General features: G+C 39.8%; 1 protein-coding gene across 5 annotated transcripts in view; it reads right to left on the minus strand.

Annotated features, from left to right (window-relative positions):
• Nucleotides 1-5,712, minus strand: part of CDC14A (cell division cycle 14A) — a 176,427-nt gene extending 170,715 nt beyond the window's left edge. For 4 of the 5 annotated variants that reach the window (XM_061186274.1, XM_061186272.1, XM_061186271.1 and 1 more), the window contains exons 1-2: nt 5,620-5,706; nt 4,719-4,809 (exon numbers count right to left, since the gene is read on the minus strand). In XM_061186274.1, coding sequence (XP_061042257.1) covers nt 4,719-4,809; nt 5,620-5,668 — 140 coding nt within the window. In that variant the 5' untranslated portion in view covers nt 5,669-5,706. Of the gene's footprint in view, nt 1-4,718; nt 4,810-5,619 lie in introns of all 5 variants that reach the window. The other variant, XM_061186273.1, reaches the window with a different exon arrangement.
• Nucleotides 5,713-25,466: the final 19,754 nt, after the last annotated feature.

Raw genomic sequence — 25,466 nt, forward strand, 5'->3', positions numbered from 1 at the left:
TGTGTATGTATACATGTGTTTAGATGGCATTCAGCTGTCCGTTAAATAAACCTACATTAAATTTAAAATAAAAATTGAAAAACCAAAAGTGTTTCTTCCTACCTCTATCTAACCTAAATATCCATTCCCACAAGTATTTCCGGGCAAGAGAAGTTTTTCTGTATTTCTCTCAAAGATGTCCTAGGCTCACATTTCAACTCAAACCTATGCTACAGGCTACATAAAAGAAATCATTCTTCTATAAATTACTTATCTAAAAATTCCCGGTTGTATTAATATCAGGCTGCTTTAATAAAGTTTAAATGAAAATTGAACATTTTAAATTATTTAAATCTTCAAGTTAGCTAATTAGTCCTCATTAGAGGCTGCTCCTTCTTCCATGCTAAAACATTTGGTGAAATCCTTTGAATCGTTTCAGAAACTGCTTAATATTCAGTCCCCAGAGTATGACTATGAAGGGTTCTCTCCTGCATTTTCAATACCTTTCCTTTGCAAACACAAGGAGAGAAGAAATGAAAATGGACAAGACCCTTACACTCTCCTTTATAGCAAACTGGCTTTCTATGCATAAACATCCAACCCTACACCCATCACCGTTAAGAGGGGCACACAAAGGTTAAAACAATTAACATATTTGATTTTGCTAACTTTTGAGCCAAAAAAATTTGAGCCAAGTTATGAAAAGTAAGCCTCTATTTAGATTACACGGCTCAATTCCAAAACCAAAGAACTAGCCTTTCTGGAGGGTTGTACATTATTTGTAGCTTAATCAAATACAGACAAATCCTTGAAAGGCTCCCTTTTTATGGGGCTATTTTTTCCTCACAAGTGTGTTAGTCTATACGCTGATGTTAATTCTGATCTGTGAAATCATAAACCAAGGACAAATGTATGCTTATTATCAACCACATTTTACTAAAACTGCTCAGGTCTTTATATTAATGCGATAAATTCTGTTTAAAAATCAAGGAGAAAATTCAGACTTTCATTTCTAATAGACAGCCTGACCTCATAAGGCCACTTTGTTAAATTTTCTCCACCAGCTTCTCAGAAGGTTGCCATTTCAATCATAATGCACTAATGTCTTTCCATAACTAAATAAACATCTGCACAAAACACAGCTGTGTCCAGAATGCCCACAGCCTAATATTTAAAGAGTCTACTTCCTGATTCAAAAATAATAGTTGCATTTCCAGGGTGATAATTTAGCCAGAAAGGCAGTATTTCACTTATACATTCAGCAAATAAGTACACAAGGCCCTGTGTGATTATGTATACTAATATTCCCCTTTCCTTAGAGACATGTACAATCTGATATGATAGTCAAGGTTTTCCTCACCATAAGCCATTCTCCATAGAAGAACCCAGATGTTACTCATCCTTCAGGGGCTTTATAGTCTCTCTCATTCAATACCTCCCTGAAGTGGAGCTGAAGAGATGGATTGCACCACTTCTGTCCCTCTCCCCTTTCTTCTCTCTCCTTCAGCATTTGTCCACCTCTTTGGCCGCTTATTTCCACCTCTTTCCCTTGCTCCTCTCATCCTGGTCATGCCTATGAAATACAGGCCTTGAAATTTTCCCTTTCTCCCCAGAAATCACATCATTCTCACGGCTTTATCATCTCTTTGGGGAAAATTCCCAAATTTAAGGACTTCAAATTTATGTGATATCCAACACTGACGTGCACATCCCTTAAATTCCTTAATTCCAACCTGACCAACATGGAATGCCTGATCTCCCCACAAGCCAATTCTTCTGCCCTACTTCTTATTTCAGTCAATGGCCCCAGCAGGTTCACCATGACCCAGGCTGTCTTAAAGACTTCTTTGACCCCTCTCGTTCCTCAGCACCCCACCAACCCACCCACCTGATCTGTTGCCAAGTCACATGGATTCAGAGCCCTTCTTTCCACCACCATTGCCACCAGTCCTAATCTAAGCACTTATTTCTCCCCACTGAACATTTCGGAATTTTTCTAAGTTGGCTCTACCTCCTCTCTAATCCATCTTAAGTGATGATAGCATCATATTAATTTTTTGAGAGAGGATATGTGTACTCTGGAACCAGAGGGCTTGGTTTTAAATTCCAGGTCTGTTACTTCTTACTTTTGTGACCTTGGGCAAGTTACCTAACCTCTCTGTACCTTACTCTCATCGTTTGCACACTAAGGATGGTAATAGTAGCTACCTCAAAACTGTTGTGAACATAAAATAAATTAATAGTTGTGGGGCACCTAGAACAGCATCTGGCATGCATTTAAATGCTCAACAAATGTTTGCCATTATTTGCAGTTAGCATAGGTCCAGTCATAACCTGGACTGCCCCCAGATCCTCAAGAGAGTCCCATGGCATACCATGCTGCATTCAATCTGCCCAGCTGACCTTTCAGCTTCATATCACACAGCCCCACTTGAACCTGTACACACACCAGGCAAATCGGAGGTCTTACTATTCCCTGAACACACGCCAGAGCCTCCCTCCTCATCCTCGCTGTTCCCACTTCTGGGTTCTCTCCTCTCATATCTGTGTCCATCCCTCAGGCCAGTCTTAACTCCTTCATGAAGCATTTTCTGAACCCCTCAACCAGAAGTGCTCCCCAATGCCCATGAATTCCTCCCAGCCCAAGGGTTATGTTACTCTATGGCAGTTATCTTTTCTCTCTGTCTTACTGCAGTCCTGTCTTTCTCCCTGCAGGTTTGGAGCTCCTTGAAGGTAACATATGCATCCATCATCCGTGTATACACTACATCCTCTAGCCCTGTGAAATATGTTGAGGTGACAAAAAAATGGAGTTGCGGGTGACCAGAACCATAGCCACTACTGTGGCATAGTAGTTAGGCACCTCAAACAAAAAGAAGTACACACTCTGCCCAGACTGGAGTCCTCATCATAGTTTAGAATGACATCAAAACTCACAATATAAATTGGATGGTCTCTCCAGCAAGTCTTTCTTTACAGGACACCAGAAATACAGTAGAATCAATATAAGAAGAATGTGATTTGTAGCCCTATCCTAAAATACTAACATTAAAATCACACAAAAAATTGTCCTCATATATCAATATTAGAATCAAAAAACCACTGAGTGCTGTGTTTAGTTGACTAAACGTGATTTTCTGCTAGATCTACCATCTAGCAATCCCAAGAGAAGCAACTTAGACCTCAACGCCTGGAGCTTGTTCAGCGACATATTAACCTCTGGCACATCACTGAAGAATTAAGCATAACGGCATATACACAGTCCCTACCCTCGGACTCATGAGAGGTCCCCAAACCCTACACCCAGAAAAGAGGGCGACAACAATGCACATTCCCAACAATAGAATGAACACTCCATAAACACTGCTGGCAGTGACATCATCCAGGTACCAGAGGTCAGGGAGCAGGCAGTGCAGTACTCCATGCTATCTAGGAGCAGAGCTGTAATCTGACACCAGGGATTTAGACCTCTTCGCCCAGCAACTCTGGGCATTCATGAACAGCAGCAAAGGGCTCTTTCATTCCCACTTTCACTTCAGCCATTCAAGGAGCATCCCGCTCCCAGCACGCCCAAGAGAAATGTCCTGAAGACATCAGTTTCAAGAATCCTTGTGATGAAGTGAAATTAAAGAATGTTTTCCCTCAAATAAAAGATATGCTCTTGAAGTTCGAGAATACTCTCACTCTTCCAATACCTGGTGGTACCCACAAATCCTTTGGCAGAACTGCCAAAATCCCTCTTAACAGGACAAGTCCTAGGAAGCTTACTAAGTAACTATGGTTCATTTAACTATGTTCATTTAATTGCACGTTTGGTTAAGAAAACAAGGAAGTAAAATTAAATGTTTGTTAGAATATATTGGACTACTCTGAAACACTAGCTCTTTTAATAAAAGGACATAACTAAGTCAACTCAGCCTTCTTATTCCTTATTATATGTTGCTTTTATTAAGTAGAGATTTATCTCTCTTTAATTAAGTTTTTACTATACTATATGATATCTTTTTTCTGTAGATCAATGGTCTTTCACAGAAAACAGTTCCCTACTTGTATCTTACACTCTCAAATCCTAATCCCACAGAGGCAGAGTAAACAAAGAATGTAAATTAGCACTTCTATACCACTTCCTCAAAGGCAAAAATAATAATACTGTGAAGCTTGGGGCACCCAAATAAAATAACTCAATAATTTACCACACTGATAAAATCTTACTCATAGATAGGGCTTGGATACAGCTATCTCCAGCTAAGTGTGTCCCACTTTTCAAATATGAGCTGCACAAACACAGACATCCTGAGATACAACAGAAGCCTTGTGAACTGTAAAGCTGAAGCACCTATAATACACACACTGCCCTGTACTCTGTAGGTGCTCCAATAAATACTCCATGACTGATTCACAGGCCTACTACAGAATCTGGCAAGGACAGAGGGTGCGTCTCCCTGGTCCTGCTCTGGGGAGTGTTAGGAATCTACGGTTGCAGTTTATTGTGGTGGTAGGAAGAACTAATATAGATAGAGGTCTAAAAGGAATGAGGCGACGATAAGTTCAAATTATGTTAACTTTCCCTGCACCTCTCCCCAAGCATCTGAGCCTAAAGAAATTGGATTTGTTGCTTGCACCACTGGGGGAAGGTGAATAAAACTGCCATAAAGGTGCATAGCATTTCCTCACCAAAGAGCCAACAAACTAAATGGTTGAGAAAAAAAAGAAAAAAAGAAAGAAAGAAAGAAACTTACTTTTCATAGACCAGCTCCTCATCGATGGAGAAATAGTGGGTATTTACTGTGCTTTTTGGTCTATTCCTTAAAGTAGCAAAATATAACCGATCTGAAAGACAAGTTTAAAAGACAGGAGAAAACATATGAGAAGTAGGGAAGCTGGGGGCAGGGGGGGTTGCTAATGCAACAAGATCAAAATAACAACCGCCACCCATTATTTAAAGACCCCATTAACACATGGAATTCTTGCAGAGCCCTGATCTCTCCCACAAAGCGACAGAGATCCAAGAGCATACCAGTTAGAGAAGCGAGAAGAGGGCCCGACTGAGGGACTCAGCGGTGGGCAGAGCTCCCATATCCCCCTTGTTCAGGCCAGAGGGAGCAGGTAGAAGCTGAGGGTACCCGCAGCACTGGAGATGCAAGTTTGGTTCAGAAATCTCCAGACCTCAGCAGCTGCGGAAGGGGAAGGGAGAGGCCAGAGGCGAGCCTTTCCCCTGCAGCTCCGGAGACTTCAAGAAGAGGAAGGGAGGAGAGACGGGGTGTGTGTCTGGAGATGTCCCGAAAACCGAGTCCATCAGTAGTAGGATAAAGGCAACCGAAAGGATCCCCCGGAGCAGGATCCGCACGAGCCGCTGCATGCAGGAGCCCGGCAGAGGCCGGCGCTGTCCCATTATCGGGCGGGGAGGCCTTCCGAGGGTGCTGCAGAGGGAACGAGGGACGCAAGAAAGACAGAGAAGCCGGAAGCAGGGGGTCCTCGGGGAGAGGATAGTACCGAGAGGGGACGAGAGCCCCGCTCAGCGACCGCAATACGCTGGGGGCCCAGGAAGAAGCCAGAGACAGTGGTTGGGACGTTGGGGCGAGAAGTGAAAAGAGTTGGGGGCGAGGGAGGGTTGGAGGATGCGGGGCGGCTGCTCCTCACCTTTCATGAACTCGCAAGCCCCGATTAGTTCCCCTGACTCCGCTGCCATCTTAAGCGAGATACGCACGGGGGAGGGCTGGGTCCTGGCCAGCTGAGGTCACCCGCCCCCGGGGGCTTCGCCACTGCCCAGGAGCGGGGAAGCTTGCAGTCCCGAACACCGAGCCCGCCCGAGAGAGGCAGCAGGCGCCGAAGGCGGAGGCGGCTGGGGGGGGTCAGCGCGCAGGGCGCCCCGGGGACATTCCGTGGGGAACCCGAGCACCCTCCGAGCGGGGCGCACACGCCCCGGTCCGTGGCCACTCCGCTTCGGACCCGGCTGCTGCCGCTGCTCCGCCGCCGCCGCGCCTGGGAAACGCAGACCAGCTCTCACGGCCGGGCAAAGTCTTCCCCCGGCTCCCAAAGGGGTCATGGAGGAGGAGACTTCTGGCCCCGATCGCGCCCGTGGCTACTCGTGCGGCAGCGGGCAGGACTCTGGTGCCCGCCGGCTGGCAGCAGCTGCTCCGGCTCCTCCTTCGCCACCTTCTTTCAGCAGCAACTCTTCCTCCTCCTCCTCCCCCTGGGCCCGCCCCCGGACCTTCCTCCCCGCCCTCCCTCAGCCCCCTCCACTTTCACGGCTCCGCGGCCATCCCTTAAAGGGACAGCGCCGCTCCTTTCTCCGCGCCCGCCCAGCGCCCCAGTTACCAAGCGCCCCGCGGATCACTAAGAACCGGTTGCTAAGGCTTTGTTGCCGTCCACCAATTGCTGTACAGGAAACGCGGCCCTGGGCCATGAGGAGCCGGGCGGGGCCTCACCAGAAAGTTATGAATGAAACGGTGGAGTTGGGAGTGGTCCCGGAGGGCACTGCAGCGGCTTCGCAGGCAAGAATGAGCCCGCGCCCCTCCGTTTTCTGCACCCACTTAGTCTTCCTAGTCCAGATTTTTCTTCTCTGTCTCTCTCATTCTCTACCTCTCTAGCCCCACTCACCCTTGTTCTTCTAAACTCTTGCATGCTCGCGTGCACACACACACACACACACACACACACACACTCTTAAAGATCTCAGAACTCCGTGCCCCACCTTACCTATAGCTAATCTTTCAACCAACCCCCATCCTCACCACTGACGGATCTCTATCTTTATTTAAAAAAGAAGCCCTACCTCCTAGCTCAGAAGAACACCTACTGGTTTCCTCTACACATATTGGACTCTGAATTAACTTGTGCTTTGTTCTCACTGGGTAAAACGTTCCCATCCGGTTCCCCAGGTCCTCTCATTTGGGTTGCCGCTGTGGGCGCAAAATCATCACAAATACCTAACCTTTATGTGGCTCTGGTCCCGGAGGGGGGCGGGGCGGAGGAGCGAGGCCAGCCGGGGTGGGGGGGTGGGAGGGGAGGGAATAGGGGAGAGGGAAGAGGGCCACTTGTCCACGGGGGAAATTATCACAAAAGAATATCTTTACACAGTCTTAGCTGAAGCGCTGCAGGGAGTGGTTCATCTCAAAGAAGCCCTTGACTTGTTTCTGTGAGGCTTCTCGTACAGCTCGAACAACTTTAAAGCAGGGTGCCCTACCGGCGTGCCTAATTAGAGAGCAGTCCCTTCCATATGAAAATGGCGCTACAGACCCATCACCGGAAGAGCATGCGCTCTGAGTGGTTTCTCCAGAAACAGACAGGGATTTGTGCCAGGCTTCGGTTTCGCAGTCGTTTGTTTACCTCTTGAAGAAAGGGGGCGCGCAAGAGAAAGAGTCCACGGACTTTGAAGGAGCGCTCTGAGGCCAGCGAGTAAAGTTCAATCTATTGGTCTCAACCCGTTAGCTTTGCTGGCTATCCAAAAAGCTAAGGAGCCACAGAAAAATGATAAATGAATATTACTTAGATATTCAGGAAAAATATTCTGAACATATCAGTAATTCTAATCGAACATGCCCTTGCAAGACAGTTAAAAGAAAACCTATCATAACATCCAAATCTTTAAACTCTAAGGTAAGAACCATATAAATTTAAAGCTGGAAGAATCACTAAAGACGACCTCCTACCATCCCCTAATCTTCCCACGAGGAAAGACTATCTCAAAAGAGTTTTTAAAACCGTAAAAGTCCTGAAAAGATGAGTTGTCATGAGTGTTCCACTCTGCTGAGATGCAGTCCATGTTTTCCAGGCCCCCGGCCAGGGCTATGGAATTCTAAAGAATGAAGTATCTCTAAATGTATTGTCCACACTCAACAATTCTTTGAATTTTGCCTGATATTTACTCCCACAAATCGTGTGTCAACAATCATGTTAGCCAATTCATATTATTTTGTTGAAAAGTTCCAACTGAGACTTTATATGTGACAGTTATGGAAAAGCAAAGTGTATGAATGTCTCAGTAAACTTACCCACTTTGTTTAAAAAAGCTAATTCAATGATGGCAATCTATTTCCAAATTTGATGATGTAAAATTTGTGTAGAACCTAAATTCACTTAACAAATTTCCTAACAACTTTTCATCCAAGTGTTTGTATTAGAAAAACTGCTTTAGAAAAAGAAGCCCAGGTTCTCATTCAACGCATAAACTTTTAATTTTACTAAGTAAATAGACTAATGAAAATAACTCTAAATCTATACATTCAGAGAAGTCAGACTTAATTAAACACCTCTTGTTATTTTCTGAAATGAATTTACAAAAACATTTTCTTTCATATAATTCTCCTGCTTAGAAATTTTGGTCATGAGGAGTGAATTATGACCTGAACAAATAGAAGTTCTTAAAATTAAGAACTCAAAATGAAAAAGTTTATTTTTCCTTAGCATATTTACAATATGAGTATTACAATGAAATTTTTGAAGTTGTTAAGACTTAATAATGTTTTTTTTGAAGCTCAATGAAAGGAAAATAAGTGATTGTCAGTATAATCAAATCTCTCTAAACCAAAATCTACACAACCTAAATGGTATTAAAAAAATCCTACAAGAAAAATTATGAACAAGATAGTGCGCATACAGCACACATACATGTCAAGGTTCTAATGAGATCATAAAATACTATATTCTCTCAATTATCATGAGGTCAGAGTTCCTATTGGTTGTAGTTTCATAATAAAGGCATGATTTCACAGTCTATGGAGGAAGGTAATGGAAAAAACCTTCCAATCACTCAATATGAATGTTAGGAACTGACTTTTATCTTAAACAACAATAAAGAATGGTGTTGCACACATAAAGAAAATACCAGGAGAGTAAAGATTTCACTCAACTGCAGAAAGGGAAGGTAATGTTATACAGAGAAATTTAGAAAGTATGGGGCTTCCCTGGTGGCGCAGGAGTTAAGAATCCGCCTGCCAACGCAGGGGACACGGGTTGGAGCCCTGGTCCGTGAAGATCCCACATGCAGTGGAGCAACTAAGCCCGTGCGCCACAACTACTGAGCCTGCGCTCTAGAGCCTGCGAGCCACAACTACTGAAGCCCCCGCGCCTAGAGCCCGTGCTCCGCAGCAAGAGAAGACACCGCAAGGAGAAGCCTGCGCACCACAACGAAGAGTAGCCCCTGCTCACCGCAACTAGAGAAAGCCCGTGCACAGCAACGAAGACCCAACGGAGCCTAAATTAAATAAAAAAACTTTTTAAAAAAGAAATTTGTTAAATATAGAAGTGTCTCAAGTTTGAAAATGACAACATTTATTCTAACTCTGCAAACGTAGCTTGAATCCTGCCTCCAATGCCCTGAGTGTAGTCTGCAGCCTATGCTCATGCACCTGGAGAGCTAGAAAACTCACTGCTAGAGGCAGCTCTAAAATATGTTGTCACCCTCTGGTTCTAATTCTGCCCCTTAAGGCTGTGCTGAACTCCCTTAGTCACTCTTGCATATGACAACTCTTCAAAAATGCAAAGGCAGCTCCCTTGGACCACTTCTTCCCCCTTGGTATTTCCCAGATTAAAATCTCCATTTTCTTCAACCTTTTCTTAAATTACATGGCTTCAAGCCCCCTTGCTGTCCAGTCACTCCCTTTTCCAATTTGTCTGCATCCCTCACAAAGTGTGTCCCAGAACTGAACGCAGGCCTGTGGTGACCTGGTGTGACTAGTTCTGAGATCAGAAAAAAAAAGCACTGATGAAAATTCAGATGGGAACAAAAGCACTGAAAAACATAAAAGAACTAAGTTTTATTATTTAGTTGCAAAAAAGAAAATATTCTCTCGTTGGAAGAGGGGGGAAAAAATTTGCTCAGGATAGCCAAAGCCCTGACAGCTGTGATATTTACATATTCTATTCTTTTAAAATTATCTTGATTTCTCAGAATATCTGATTTTAACATGCTCTTTTAGTTGTTTGTTCAGTCATGATGATGTTATCTAAGCAAATAAAAGGGAATAAATAATACACACTTTGAATTCTTTCTAAAAATCAATTTTCAGTTTAACTATGAACCAAGGGGCAGTAGAAACCTACACTGCTGAGTAATTTGAAATTCAAAGTAATTTGAATTGTTTAAATATTTTGATAAATTGCTTATATAATGCCAAAAATAATTTAAAGCAGCTTTTAGTAAAATATATATGATAAAAAGTCATTACAAGCCTGTCCCAATCTCATGAGAATGTATACAAAAGTGAATAATGGCAGAAAACAATTGAGGTTTATTATTATAGAGTATTATTATATTATTATATATTTTATATTATTATATATTATATTATATTATCAATTATATTATATTATATATTAATTATATATTAATATATATTATATTATATATTATTATATTATTATTATAGAGTATTATTATTATGGAGTATTATAGTAGTATTTTTTAAATGATCATTCTTTAGTTTGCTTTTACAATTAAAGATTCAAATCCAGAATGAGAATTCTGCCCTTGTTTTTCAGCTCATCTACTCTGCACTCATCCTGTTTGTAAAAACAACCTTCCCAAAGGAACCCCAGGCCATTATTGTTCTCCCCTGTTCCTGTCAGTATCTGATTCAGGAAACTTCCTTGAAAAATGGGGAAGAATGGGGTTTTCTACTTTATTATCATCACTGCCAAATATGTTATACACGGATTGTTGAAAATCTGAGTGCAATAAAAGGAATAGCAACCCCCCCCAAAAAAAAAAGTCATTACAGTACAAAAAGAATACCAAAAATTTGTAGACAACATGACTGCCTACAGATGCTAAGATCTTGGCCTGACCCAGCCATATTCTGCATCACACTAATTCTGTTTAAGGATTTCAAGCCAGAATCAAAGACAGTAAAAACCAGAAGGGACCTGGAAGATCAGCTCGGTCCAGTTTTCAAACAGACTCCATGGAGTCTAAGGTAGCAAGAGACCCCACATGGGGTTGGGGGTGGAGAGGGAAAGATGAGCGGGCAGGGCTTTTACAAAATATTTCATTTGTAAAAGATTATGTGTCAAAATAGAGGAAAGAAAAGAGAAGAAACTGAGGTCCACAGCTGGTAATCAATTTTCCAAAGTTATGTAGCTGATTGGTGGTAGACTCAAGACCAGTATTCATTATTTGCTCTAATACCAGCAATCTTTTCTCAGTTTTCCCCTAACTTAGCTTATCTAACATTGTTTAGTTCATAGGTTCTGAAACTTTTGAGATGATAAAGTATCAAGCAATATAATGTATATTAATAACTTTTTTCTTCATAATTTTAGAGAAAATGATTTAAACTCAGAATGAAAAAATAAAAGATGCTTCATTATCTGCCACTGCTATTATTGTCATGTGGCTTCTATAAAAATCTGAATTATTTTTCCACTCCTGTGATTTATTAATAGTATACCAACGTTCTACAGAACACAGCTTAAGAAATACTGTTTTAGTGAACGTTAAATAAAATAATTCGATAATCATCTCATCCTTGACTAGTGCAGCCAGTAAAGAATGATGTAGTTTTAGAAAGTAAAAGAAAGTTCCATGGGCAGGTCAGTATACATACGATTGCTCAATTTATTAACCACTTTGCTACATTTTTCAAATAGGCTAAAATGAGGTTTTTAAATTTACATAGTTTATCCATCAACATTTATCTGTCATTCCTACTCTTGTTGGAGAAGAAATGAAGAAGTGAACATTTTTTTCTCCAAGAATATATAAAATAATATTCCTCACACCACTCCTTGCCCTCATCACCACTGCCTCAACTTACCACCACCCCTTTACCATCGCCCTGTCAAGAAATATCATCAGTGAGCTCACGTTTTAATCTTGTTTCATGTCCACTCCCACATGCACATTTAATACATGCCCCTACTATACTCTGTATATGTTTCTGTCAGGAAAATAATAGTTGAGTTTTATCGAAAACCAAGCAGAGCAATTTATACCTCAGGTCTCACATCAGTTGCCTATGAGGTAGGTACTATGATTACTCCCTTTTTACAGTTGAGGAAACTGCCACAAAACAGATGCTCACAGAATATTTGGAGAATAAATAAATGAGTAATTAAAATGTTGGGAGTTGATCTCTACTACCACGCTCTATTCACATTGTCATTTCTTACCTATCTTTCCTGCAGTTAATCTTATAATTGTATTTTTGTCCATAACTGTGAAAATAAAAATGAATTTCATAGTAAAAAAAAAAAGGTTGGGAGGTGAACTTATGTGAATCGCTTGGATATGTAAATAAGTTATATCTGTAGCCTAGAGTAGTGGAAAAAATACTGGATTTATAATCAGAAGCCTGGGTTTCAGGCACCGCTCTATCACCAACTGTAAGCATTATCTTAGACTATTTCCTCTGGTGTTAAATGGGGATTATAATAATTTCTAACTCACAGGAATAAGAGTAGAATTAAATAAGACTACCATGCTGTGATGCCATTGTATACAAATATTTGTTATTAGTGTTAAAGCCGATATTAAATACTAAAATATTTCCAAAATATGATGATCAGAAGCCTCAAATTATATATATTTGGATCTAGGTATCGTTACTTAATTTACTCCTAGATTTAAAACCCAAGCAAACTATTTACAATAGCCAGGACATGGAAGCAACCTAAGTGTCCATTGACAGATGAATGGATAAAGAAGATGTGGCACATATATACATGGAATATTACTCAGCCATAAAAAGAAACAAAATTGAATTATTTGTAGTGAGGTGGATGGACCTAGAGACTGTCATACAGAGTGAAGTAAGTCAGAAAGAGAAAAATAAATACCGTATGCTAACACATATATATGGAATCTAAAAAAAAAAAAAAAAATGGTTCTGAAGAACCTAGGGGCAGGACAGGAATAAAGACGCAGACGTAGAGAATGGACTTGAGGACATGGGGAGGGGAAAGGGTAAGCTGGGATGAAGTGAGAGAGTGGCATGGACTTATATATACTACCAAATGTAAAATAGATAGCTAGTGGGAAGCAGCCGCATAGCACAGGGAGATCAGCTCAGTGCTTTGTGACCACATAGAGGGGTGGGATAGGGAGAGTGGGAGGGAGATGCTAGAGGGAGGAGATATGGGGATATATGTATATGTATAGCTGATTCACTTTGTTATAAAGCAGAGAGTAACACACCATTGTAAAGCAATTATACTCCAATAAAGATGTTAAAAACAAACAAACAAAAAAACACAAGCAAAATATACACTCACAGAGAAGCTCTTTTAATCAACTGAAGACAATTCCACAGGATACAAGTTAATGTTGTCTTTCATTTCTGATTGCCTGTGGCATGGTACTGTCCCTAGAATGTGATTGGGGCCAACGACCTCATTCAGACATCCTCCATGGATTCCTAAATTCCCCTGCTCTGGCTCATGTTCTTTCAATCGTTCTGTTCCAGAAGCCTGGAACACAAATGTTGTTCCCTCCGGTGTCCATGGTGACCCTTGGTGCCCCTTTGGAATCCCAGGTTTTCTGGTGCCTACCCCTGTGCAGAAACTCCAGGAGAAAATAATTTCAACAAACTAATGGGAGATCCTTGGTTTTCATTTTTCCAATCACAAAATGCTATACAATTACTGAACAGATTCCTGATGGTTGTTCTTGCTGCTGTTGTTGTTATTAACACCTATAATTGTATTGATTCCAGTGGGAAAAAACACACAATATCTTCTGTGTACCAAGCCTTCCTGCATGAAGATTCTCTGTTATTCTTCAGATTCTATCCAAAGTATAATTTGGACTTGTTAGTGTAGGATAATAACAATATGAATAATGTGCACACAAACAAAAATAATTTCTGCTTATCCTAAAATATATTATTTCTCTTCATAACCGTGTTTTATTTCCCATAACATCAAACATATATTTTCTTTTTATATTTATGCATTCATTCATTCAGCAAATATTTGCTGTTTACTATTTGCCTGGCACTGTACTAGGTGCTAGGATTACAATCAAGAACGAGGCAGATTGTTTTCTTAAGGAATTTACATTCTAGAAAGTGATATAGATAAGTAAGCAGTCTCTATAAGCAAGAGACATATGATAGGCTGGAGTAAGTACAGAGCATTAGGAAGCTTTTGTGAAAAACATTAGCGCTGAGAAGTGAGGAAAGCGTTCCCTGCAGGATCCTAGACTTGAGCTTGAACAGGCGTTAGCCAGGTGGAGGTAGCCAGATTGAGAAGGGAGCAAGGTAGCAGGGGAGGTGGGAAGGAGGAAGACGCAAGGAGAGAGTCCCAGGCTGAGAAAACACGATGTACACTGGCTGGGAAACAATCATGAGAAAGGCTAATTCAGGGATCTGAAATAGTTCCATTTGGCTCCAGCAGAGTGTGAAGTGGGAGGAGAGGGGAAAGGATCTTGGTAAGAAAGGTTAAAAATGTGGATGTTATCCAGAGGGCAATAGGTCACCAAAATGAAATATATTAAATAGGAAAAGCCTAGTCAGGTGGGGATTTAAAAATTGCTGCAAATAGTCTGCAAAGTAGTTACGCTAATTGTAAATAGATTGGAGCTTACCCCATTAATCCCCAAAGAAGCAGAATTATAACAAGAATATAGACTAAGCTCCACTTAATAGGCTCTTTCATTCTCTCCTTTTCTTCTCACTATTAAAAAGACAAAGTCGAACTTGCCCATTTTTTGCAGAACATAATTAAGTGCATAAAGGAAAGAGTTGTCTGAGATTCTGGAAATTTAATTTGCATATACTGAGGATAAATGTGGATAAGGCAATGCATATTTCCTCTAAATTGTGGGTATTTTTAGTAAAGGACCCTAAGCAAATGTAAAAAGTAAAATATACAAGAATTACACTTTATTAAAATATACTAATTAACTGAAAAATGTAAGGTGGGATGTGTAAAAAGTTGATTTCTAAAAAACTTTTAAAAAAATTTTAGAAATAGTAAGTTAACATGAATGATTTGATTACCTGACTTCTTAGAGGACAAGTTGATAGTGCCTAATGATTTAAAAAAAAAAAAAGCAGAGAGGCTATAGGGCATGACTTGTGCCCTGGAGCTCCCAGCTGGACAGCCAATCCCAATCTTGCCATCTCCTCTTAAGACAGAAAAGTATGCACCAGCGTGCAGACATAATTCTTATCTAACATGCTCTATCTGTCTGTGTGTTGTGTGTGGTGCCTTTCTTGGTGCTCTTGGGTGGTTTGCCTAGCCAGGTTTTCCTGATGGACTTTACCTCATCACTGCCCTTTACAGCATTCCTCTGAAAGTGATTTTAGTTCTTGGAACAACATTAACCTAAGTATTACCCACTTACCTACTGGAATGGGGGGAAAAAAAAAATGACAAGAAGAACATTCACTTACCACGCTGACTCATCCCTTTCCTAACACTTTGTTCCAGGCCAGAATTTTTTGTTTCTATCCCTAAACCTCTTCCTCCTCCAGACTTCTCCAGCTCAGTACATACTGCCACCGGTTACCAGTTGCTCAAGCACACTCCTAGCTAAGAATCATCTTAACTGATCCCCCGCACGGAGTCATTCCACATGAATTGCTTGCTCTGCCTTATAATGTATCCTGAATCCCTCTACTTTTGTCTCATCATCCCTTCCCCATGGACCTCTGCAACTGGCAAGACTTGTGTTTTGATCTATAGATAAGACCCAAGGACTATGGTCCAAGGAATTCCTTCCCTATTGCGTCCTTTAAGGGTGGGTGTGGGAGGCAGTTATTTTGTTAGTTCTTCCCGTCACAATCCCAAGAAAGCATCCTGGGGAAGAGATATCTAAGCAACCACTGTCTTCGGCTGGTATGGGATGGGGTCACTGTCAAGTCTACCTGAGCCTCCTGCCCTGCCTCATACTTCAACTATGAATGATGGGACCTTGTGAACCCAACCTAGGATGTTTGGTCAGAGCATAGGTTCCTGTGCCTGATCAGAACATACCTTCCTGTCTGGGGTTGGGAAGGCAAGGTTGAGGCTGGAAATAGGACAAGAGCCAGAGTCTGAATGGTCTCAATTTGAGAACACTCAGAAAAATGTGGACCTTTATCCTTTAAACGATGGGAGTCACGGAACATTTCTAAAAAGGGAAAATCACATAACTAGTTTGATACTTTCTGATGCAGTACATAGAAAATCATGAGAATGTATTGAGTAAAAGTGAGAATGATGGGAAAGCACATGGATATTAGTGCCTAAGGGCTGATATTATAAGGCCCAAACCTATGTTTATTAGCCAGAGTTCAACATAACGCTTTTTCTGTGAGTGCTTGTGGGTGACCTAAGAACTCTGGGGTAGAGAAGTTCTACTGTGGGCTCCAAGCTCCATGTAAAAATTTCGGAAAAGCCCCTTACTTTTTGTTACTAAACACAGACTTTCAGTGATGAATGGACTTAGAAGTTAGGTGATGAGAAGGCAAATTAAAAGCCTATACTTCAGCTTTTGGGGCACTGATATTTTCTTTGGGTGAAAAGTTGTTTATGTAATGAGAAAGAGTTTACATAGAGTAGATAGTAAGATAGTTAAGATAGTAAATATCTTAGAGTAGATAGTTAAGATAGTATTTTGGAACTCTGAGATATACAGTGATGAGATTGGATCACAGGATATTTTTGGATAATAATATTGATTCTGAAATGACCATAGAAAAAATTCAAAATATGGAAAGCAATTTCTGTACACAATAGAGGACTGTTCAATAAATGACATTAGGATAATTGGTTAGAAATATGTGAGGAAATATTTAAATGCCTCACCCATATTAGAATGAATTTCACACACATGAAAGAATTAAATATTTTAAAAATCAAATAATTGAAAATAAGACTAATTATTTATCCAGTCACTTCAGGAGGTAAAAGCATAGGCCTAATAGAAGAAACTGCAGAGGAAAAGATCAACAGGTTTGACTGTAAAAACTTAATCACAATGAAAAGATAAGCATCAAATCAGAGAAAATATTTTCAGGAAATATGACAATAATGAGTTATAACGTTTTATGTAGAAAATATGTACAAATCTATAAGAAATCACAACAATCACAGTTGAAGCAATGGACCTTCTCAGTCTTTAATAAAATAAATTAGAAAAAACAGAAGGGTTAAATGTATAATATTATAACTGATCTAATGAATTAACTATTATGAAAAAGTCAAAGTGATAATTAGGAAGGTTATGTACATACATATATATAGAAGATAACTGGTTATTACACTGGTTATACTGGTGATTATTTTTGAACATCTATTATGTTCCAGACTATATGGCAAGCCTTTCACTTACATTATCATTTAACCACAATATTAATCATACATAATCATTTTCAGATGGTGCCACTGAGGCTCAGACATGTTTAAATGTGTCCAACATTGAACTGGAATCCAAGTATGACTATCCCCAAAGAGCAACCCTTTAACCATTATACTGTGGCCTTCTGTATCAAGTTCTACATTTTTTAAGGTATTATTAAAATTGTTATATTTTAATACTATTACCTAAGAAACAACAATTTAAAACATTTAGAAAGATGACTGAAAGAGTATATATCACAATGATTACACTGGAATTGACAGATTACAGGTTATTTGTATATTATACACTGTTTCATTTTTTTTATGACTTTAAAAAGATTTTATAAAGAACAGTGCCTTGGTTTTAGAGAAATATAATACATTACCCAGCTTATATCAGGTCCTACTCTAAAACTTGACAAAAATAACACACTAAAAAAAACCTATGTGCCCATTTCATTTGTGAACTTACTTGTGATTTTAAATATAATTGTAAAAATAAAACCATGCATTTCATGTGAAGAGTAATTCATCTTGACCAAGCTATGGAAATAGTTGTTCTGTTAGGTAAGTGAGTTATGGGACATATTTGTTTCACGTTTCTTTTAGTGTTGTTTATAAGATTATTTTAAGAGTAAATAAAAAGAATTTAAACTAATGTACAAAGAAAAAATTTTTTTAATATGTAGCCAAGAACGAAGGTTCATAACCTTTGTTGTATGTTGTTGTTTAAAATTTCAGCAACAGTATATTGTACCAGATGCTATGAGTTCCAGTTGCAAGTGAAAAACATCACACATTACCAAGCAGTTCTCTTCCCTTCAAAAACATGAAACCTGGCTTTAATTGGACAAACTCATCATTGTTTCCTCTTTCTTTTATGTTTAATTTTCCTGCCCCCTTTATAGACTTCTCTTTTCTTTTTACAAATAGATTTTATAGGGTCTTCCTTACTAGTTCGTCAGATATACCCAAGCAGATATGAATCCCGATAGTGGATAGACATGGTTGATGCATACACTGGAACCCCTGCTACTCAGTAATTCAGGAAAGAGACAATGAGGGTAAATGGCAGTGGACATAAAGAGAGGGCCAAATTCAAGACATCTTTAGGAAGTGTAATTGACAGGATATGTAAAAAAGATGTATATAGAAGTCAAGGGGGGAAAGTGGAGCCAGGAATAACTCCAAGAACTGTGATTCTTTCACTGGCTCAATGGTGATGCCATCTTCTATAGGATGTTCATGGGGAATAAAATGGACTCAGTTTGTGTTATCTAAAATTTGAAGTATTTGCTGGGAAATGAGATGGAAACACATATTAAGTACTTGAATATATAGATCTGAAGCTCAGGACAGGTAGATGGGCTTGACTGACAGGTGTAAGAGTCTCCACAGAATCAGCATAGTCTAAACTGCAGGATAAGCATAGTGATGTGAAAGAGTATGGCCTCTGGAGACAGACTCTCTGAGTCCAAATCCTGGCCCTCCTCTTACCAGAGGTGGTACCTTAGGCAAATTATTAACCTCTCTGTGCCTATGTGTCCTAGTCCATAAAATGGGAATAATCAGAGTACCTATTTCATAACACCATTAAGATGAAACCAGTTTGAGATTGGTTCAAGATGGCAGAGTAGGACATGTGCTCACTCCCTCTTGTGAGAGCACCGGAATCACAACTAACTGCTGAACAATCATCAACAGGAAGACACTGGAACTCACCAAAAAAGATACCCCACATCCAAAGACAAAGGAGAAGCCACAATGAGATGGTAGGAGGGGCACGATCACAATAAAATCAAATCCCATAACCGCTGGGTGGGTGACTCACAAACTTGAGAACAATTATACCACAGAAGTCCACCCACTGGAGTGACAGTTCTGAGCCCCACGTCAGGCTTCCCAACGTGGGAGTTCAACAATGGGAGGAGGAATTCCCAGAGAATCAGACTTTGAAGGCTAGCTGGATTTGACTGCCGGACTTCAACAGGACTGGGGGAAACACAGACTCCACTCTTGGAGGGCACACACAAAGCAGTATGCACATCAGGACCCAGGGGAAGGAGCAGTGACCCCATAGGAGACAGAACCAGACCTACCTGCTAGTGTTGGAAGGTCTCCTGCAGAGGCGAGGGCGTGGCTGTGGCTCACCACGGGGACAAGGACACTGGCAGCAGAAGTTCTGGGAAGTAATCCTTGGCATGAGCCCTCCTGGAGTCCACCATTAGCCCCACCAAAGAGCCTGTAGGCTCCAGTGCTGGGTCGCCTCAGGCCAAGCAACCCAAAGGGAGGGAACTCAGCCTCACTCATCAGCAGACAAGTGGATTAAAGTTTTACTGAGCTCTGCCCACCAGAGCAACACCCAGCTCTACCCACCACCAGTCCCTCCCATCAGGAAGTTTGCACAACCCTCTTAGATAGCCTCATCCACCAGAGGGCAGACAGCAAAAGCAAGAAGAACTATAATCCTGCAGCCTGCAGAACGAAAACCACATTCACAGAAAGACAGACAAAATGAAAATGCAGAGGACAATGTCCCAGATAAAGGAACAAGATAAAACCCCAGAAAAATAACTAAATGAAGTAGAGATAGGCAACCTTCCAGAAAAGGAATTCAGAATAATGATAGTGAAGATGATCCAGGACCCTGGAAAAAGAATGAAGGCAAAGATCGAGAAGATGCAGGAAATGTTCAACAAAGACCTAGAAGAATTAAAGAACAAACACCTAGAAGAATTGAAGACCAAACAAGTCAGAGGTGAACAATACAATAACTGAAATGAAAAATACACTAGAAGGAATCAGTAGCAGAATAACTGAGGCAGAAGAACGGATAAGTGACCATGAAGACAGAATGGTGGAATTCACTGCCACTGAATAGAATAAAGATAAAAGAATGAAAAGAAATGAAGATAGCCTAAGAGACCTCTGGGACAACATTAAATGCATGAACATTCACATTATAGGGGTCCCAGCAGGAGAAGAGAGAGAGAAAGGACCTGAGAAAATATTTGAAGAGATTATAGTCAAAAACTTCCTTAACATGGGAAAGGAAATAGCCACCCAAGTCCAGGAAGCGCAGAGAGTCCCAGGCAGGATAAACCCAAGGAGAAACACGCCAAGACACATAGTAATCAAATTGAAAAAAATTAAAGACAAGGAAAAAATTTTAAAAGGAACAAGGGAAAAACGACAAATAACATACAAGGGAACTCCCATAAGGTTAACAGCTGATTTCTCAGCAGAAACTCTACAAGACAGAAGGGAGTGGCACAATGTATTTAAAGTGATAAAAGGGGGGGCTTCCCTGGTGGTGCAGTGGTTGAGAATTTGCCTGCCAATGCAGGGGACACGGGTTCGAGCCCTGGTCTGGGAAGATCCCACATGCTGCGGAGCAACTGGGCCCGTGAGCCACAACTACTGAGCCTACGCATCTGGAGCCTGTGCTCCACAACAAGAGAGGCCGCGATAGTGAGAGGCCCGCGCACCGTGATGAAGAGTGGCCCCCGCTTGCCACAACTAGAGAAAGCCCTCACACAGAAACGAAGACCCAACACAGCCAAAAATAAATAAATAAATAATTTTTTTAAAAAAATTGGCTCTACACCTCTTGCTTATCAGTGTGGCATGCTACAGAGTCTCCCCCATTCCTGGGGTTCTCTTAAAAAAAATAATAAAAATAAAAATGAAAAAATAAAGTGATAAAAGGGAAGAAGCTACAACTAAGATTACTCTACCTGGCAAGGATCTCATTCAGATTCGACAGAGAAATCAAAAGCTACAGACAAGCAAAAGTTAAGAGAATTCAGCACCACCAAACCAGCTCTACAACAAGTGCTAAAGGAACTTCTCTAAGTGGGAAACACAAGAGAAGAAAGGGACCTACAAAAACAAACCCCAAACAAATAAGAAAATGGTAATAGGAACATACATATCAATAATTACCTTAAATGTAAATGGATTAAATGCTCCAACCAAAAGACATAGACTGGCTGAATGGATACAAAAACAAGACCCATATATATGCTGTCTACAAGAGACCCACTTCAGACCTAGGGACACATACAAAGTGAAAGTGAGGAAATGGAAAAAGATATTCCATGCAGCAAAAGCAAAAATCAAAACAAAGCTGGAGTAGCAATTCTCATATCAGACAAAATAGACTTTAAAATAAAGACTATTACAAGAGACAAAGGACACTATATAATGATCAAGGGATCAATCCAAGAAGAAGATATAACAATTGTAAATATTTATGCACCCAACATAGGAGCACCTCAATACATAAGGCAAATGCTAACAGCCATAAAAGGGGAAATCGACAGTAACACAATCAGAGTAGGGGATATTAACACCCACTTTCACCAATGGACAGATCATCCAAAATGAAGATAAATAAGGAAACACAAGCTTTAAATGACATGATAGACCAGATAGATTTAATTGATATTTATAGGACATTCCATCCAAAAAAAACAGAATACACTTTCTTCTCAAGTGCTCATGGAACATTCTCCAGGATAGATCATATCTTGGCTCACAAATCAAGCACTGGTAAATTTAAGAAAATTGAGATTGTATCAAGTATCTTTTCCGACCACGACGCTATGAGACTAGATATCAATTACGGGAAAAAATCTGTAAAAAATACAAACACATCGAGGCTAAACAATACAGTACTTAATAACCAATAGATCACTGAAGAAATCAAAGAGGAAATCAAAAAATACCTAGAAACAAATGACAATGAAAACACGACGACCCAAAACCTATGGGATGCAAAAAAAGCAGTTCTAAGAGGGAAGTTTATAGCAATACAACCCAACCTTAAGAAACAAGAAACATCTCAAATAAACAACCTAACCTTACACCTAAAGCAATTAGAGAAAGAAGAACAAAAAAACCCCAAAGTTAGCAGAAGGAAAGAAATCATAAAGATCAGATCAGAAATAGATGAAAAAGAAATGAAAGAAACAATAGTAAAGATCAATAAAACTAAAAACTGGTTCTTTGAGAAGATAAACAAAATTGATAAACCATTAGCCAGACTCACCAAGAAAAAAAGGGAGAAGGCTCAAATCAATAGAATTAGAAATGAAAAAGGAGAAGTAACAACTGACACTGCAGAAATACAAAGGATCATTAGAGATTACTACAAGCAACTATATGCCAATAAAATGGACAACTTGGAAGAAATGGACAAATTCTTAGAAAAGCACAACCTTCCGAGACTGAACTAGGAAGAAATAGAAAATATAAACAGACCAATCACAAGCACTGAAATTGAAACTGTGATTAAAAATCTTCCAACAAACAAAAGCCCAGGACCACATGGCTTCACAGGCGAATTCTATCAAACATGTAGGGAAGAGCTAAAACCTATCCTTCTCAAACTCTTCCAAAATATAGCAGAGGGAGGAACACTCCTAAACTCATTCTACAAGGCCGCCATCACCCTGATACTAAAACCAGACAAAGATGTCACAAAAAAAAGAAAACTACAGGCCAATATCACTGATGAACATAGATGCAAAAATTCTCAACAACATACTAGCAAACAGAATCCAACAGCACGTTAAAAGGTTCATACACCATGATCAAGTGGGGTTTATCCCAGAATGCAAGGATTCTTCAATATACACAAATCAATGTGATAGATCATATTAACAAATTGAAGGAGAAAAACCATATGATCATCTCAATAGATGCAGAAAAAGCTTTTGACAAAATTCAACACCCATTTATGATAAAAACCCTCTAGAAAGTAGGCATAGAGGGAACTTACCTCAACATAATAAAGGCCATATATAACAAAGCCACAGCCAACATCATTCTCATTGGTGAAAAACTGAAACCATTTCCTCTAAGATCAGGAGTAAGACAAGGTTGTCCACTCTCACCACTATTATTCAGCATAGTTTTGGAAGTTTTAGCCACAGCAATCAGAGAAGAAAAAGAAATAAAAGGAATCCAAATCGGAAAAGAAGAAGTAAAGCTGTCACTGTTTGCAGATGACATGATACTATACATAGAGAATCCTAAAAATGCCACCAGAAAACTACTAGAGCTAATCAATGAATTTGGTAAAGTAGCAGGATACAAAATTAATGCACAGAAATCTCTTGCATTCCTATACACTAATGATGAAAAATCTGAAAGAGAAATTAAGGAAACACTCCCATTTACCACCGCAATAAAAAGAATAAAATACCTAGGAATAAACCTACCTAAGGAGACAAAAGACCTGTATACAGAAAACTTTCAGACACTGATGAAAGAAATGAAAGATGATACAAACAGGTGGAGAGATATACCATGTGCTTGGATTGGAAGAATCAACATTGTGAAAATGACTATACTACCCAAAGCAATCTACAGGTTCAATGCAATCCCTATCAAACTACCAATGGCATTTTTCACAGAACTAGAACAAAAAATTTCACAGTTTGTATGGAAACACAAAAGACCCCGAATAACCAAAGCAATCGTGAGAAAGAAAAACGGAGCTGGAGGAATCAGGCTCCCGGCTTCAGACTATACTACAAAGCTACAGTAATCAAGACAGTATGGCACTGGCACAAAAACAGAAATATAGATCAATGGAACAGGATAGAAACCCCAGAGATAAACCCACGCACCTATGGTCAACTTATTTTTGATAAAGGAGGCAAGAATATACAATGGAGAAAAGACAGCTTCTTCAATAAGTGATGCTGGGAAAACTGGACAGCTACATGTAAAAGAATGAAATTAGAACACTCCCTAACACCATACACAAAAATAAACTCGAAATGGATTAAAGACCTAAATGTAAGACCGGACACTATAAAACTCTTAGAGGAAAACATAGGCAGAATACTCCATGACATAAATCACAGCAAGATCGTTTTTGACCCACCTCCTAGAGAAATGGAAATAAAAACTAAAATAAACAAATGGGACCTAATGAAACTTAAAAGCTTTTGCACAGCAAAGGAAAACCTAAACAAGACGAAAAGACAACCCTCAGAATGGGAGAAAATATTTGCAAATGAAGCAACTGACAAAGGATTAATCTCCCAAATATACAAGCAGCTCATGCAGCTCAATATCAAAAAAAAAAAACAACCCAATCCAAAAATGGGCAGAAGACCTAAATAGACATTTCTCCAAAGAAGATATATAGATTGACAACAAACACATGAAAGGATACTCAACATCACTAATCATCTGAGAAATGCAAATCAAACTAAAATGAGGTATCACCTCACACCAGTCAGAATGGACATCATCAGAAAATCTACAAACAACAAATACTGGAGAGGGTGTGGAGAAAAGGGAACCCTCTTGCACTGTTGGTGGGAATGTAAATTGATACAGCCACTATGGAGAACAGTATGGAGGTTCCTTAAAAAACTAAAAATAGAATTACCATATGACCCAGCAATCCCACTACTGGGCATATCCCCAGAGAAAACCATAATTCAAAAAGACACATGTACCCCAGTGTTCATTGCAGCACTATTTACAATAGCCAGGTCATGGAAGCAACCTCAGTGCCCATCGACAGATGAATGGATAAAGAAGATGTGGTATACATATCCAATGGAATATTACTCAGCCATAAAAAGGAACAAAATTGGGTCATTTGTAGACACGTGGATGGACCTAGAGACTGTCGTACAGAGTGAAGTAAGTCAGAAAGAGAAAAACAAGTATCGTATATCAACTCATACATGTGGAATCTAGAAAAATGGTACAGATGAACCGGTTTGCAGGGCAGAAATAGAGACACAGATTTGGAGAACAAACGTATGGACACCAAGGGGGGAAAGCGGTGGCAGGGGTGGTGGCGGTGGGATGAACTGGGAGATTGGGATTGACATGTATACACTAATATGTATAAAATAGATAACTAATAAGAACCTGCTGTATAAAAAGTAAATTAATTAAATTAAATTTTTTTAAAAAGATGAAACCAATTTGTTTCCTTAGAATAGTGCACAGCATACAGTAAACATTCATACACATATTTTTCAAATAAAAATGGTCTCCAAGAAAGAGTATATGAAATCGACTATACCCTAATATAAAATAAAAATTAAATTTAAAAAGAAAGAGTGTATGGAACAATAGTTGAAGAAAACCAGAATTAGCCATGAGGAATATTAACACTTTAAGGTGTGGGTAAAGAAATAGGTGCTCTTGAAAGAAAATGAGAAACAACTTCAATAGTTTTTTTA

The sequence above is a fragment of the Eubalaena glacialis genome, chromosome 3 (genome assembly GCF_028564815.1).
Source record: "Eubalaena glacialis isolate mEubGla1 chromosome 3, mEubGla1.1.hap2.+ XY, whole genome shotgun sequence".
Classification (NCBI taxonomy): Eukaryota; Metazoa; Chordata; class Mammalia; order Artiodactyla; family Balaenidae; genus Eubalaena; species Eubalaena glacialis.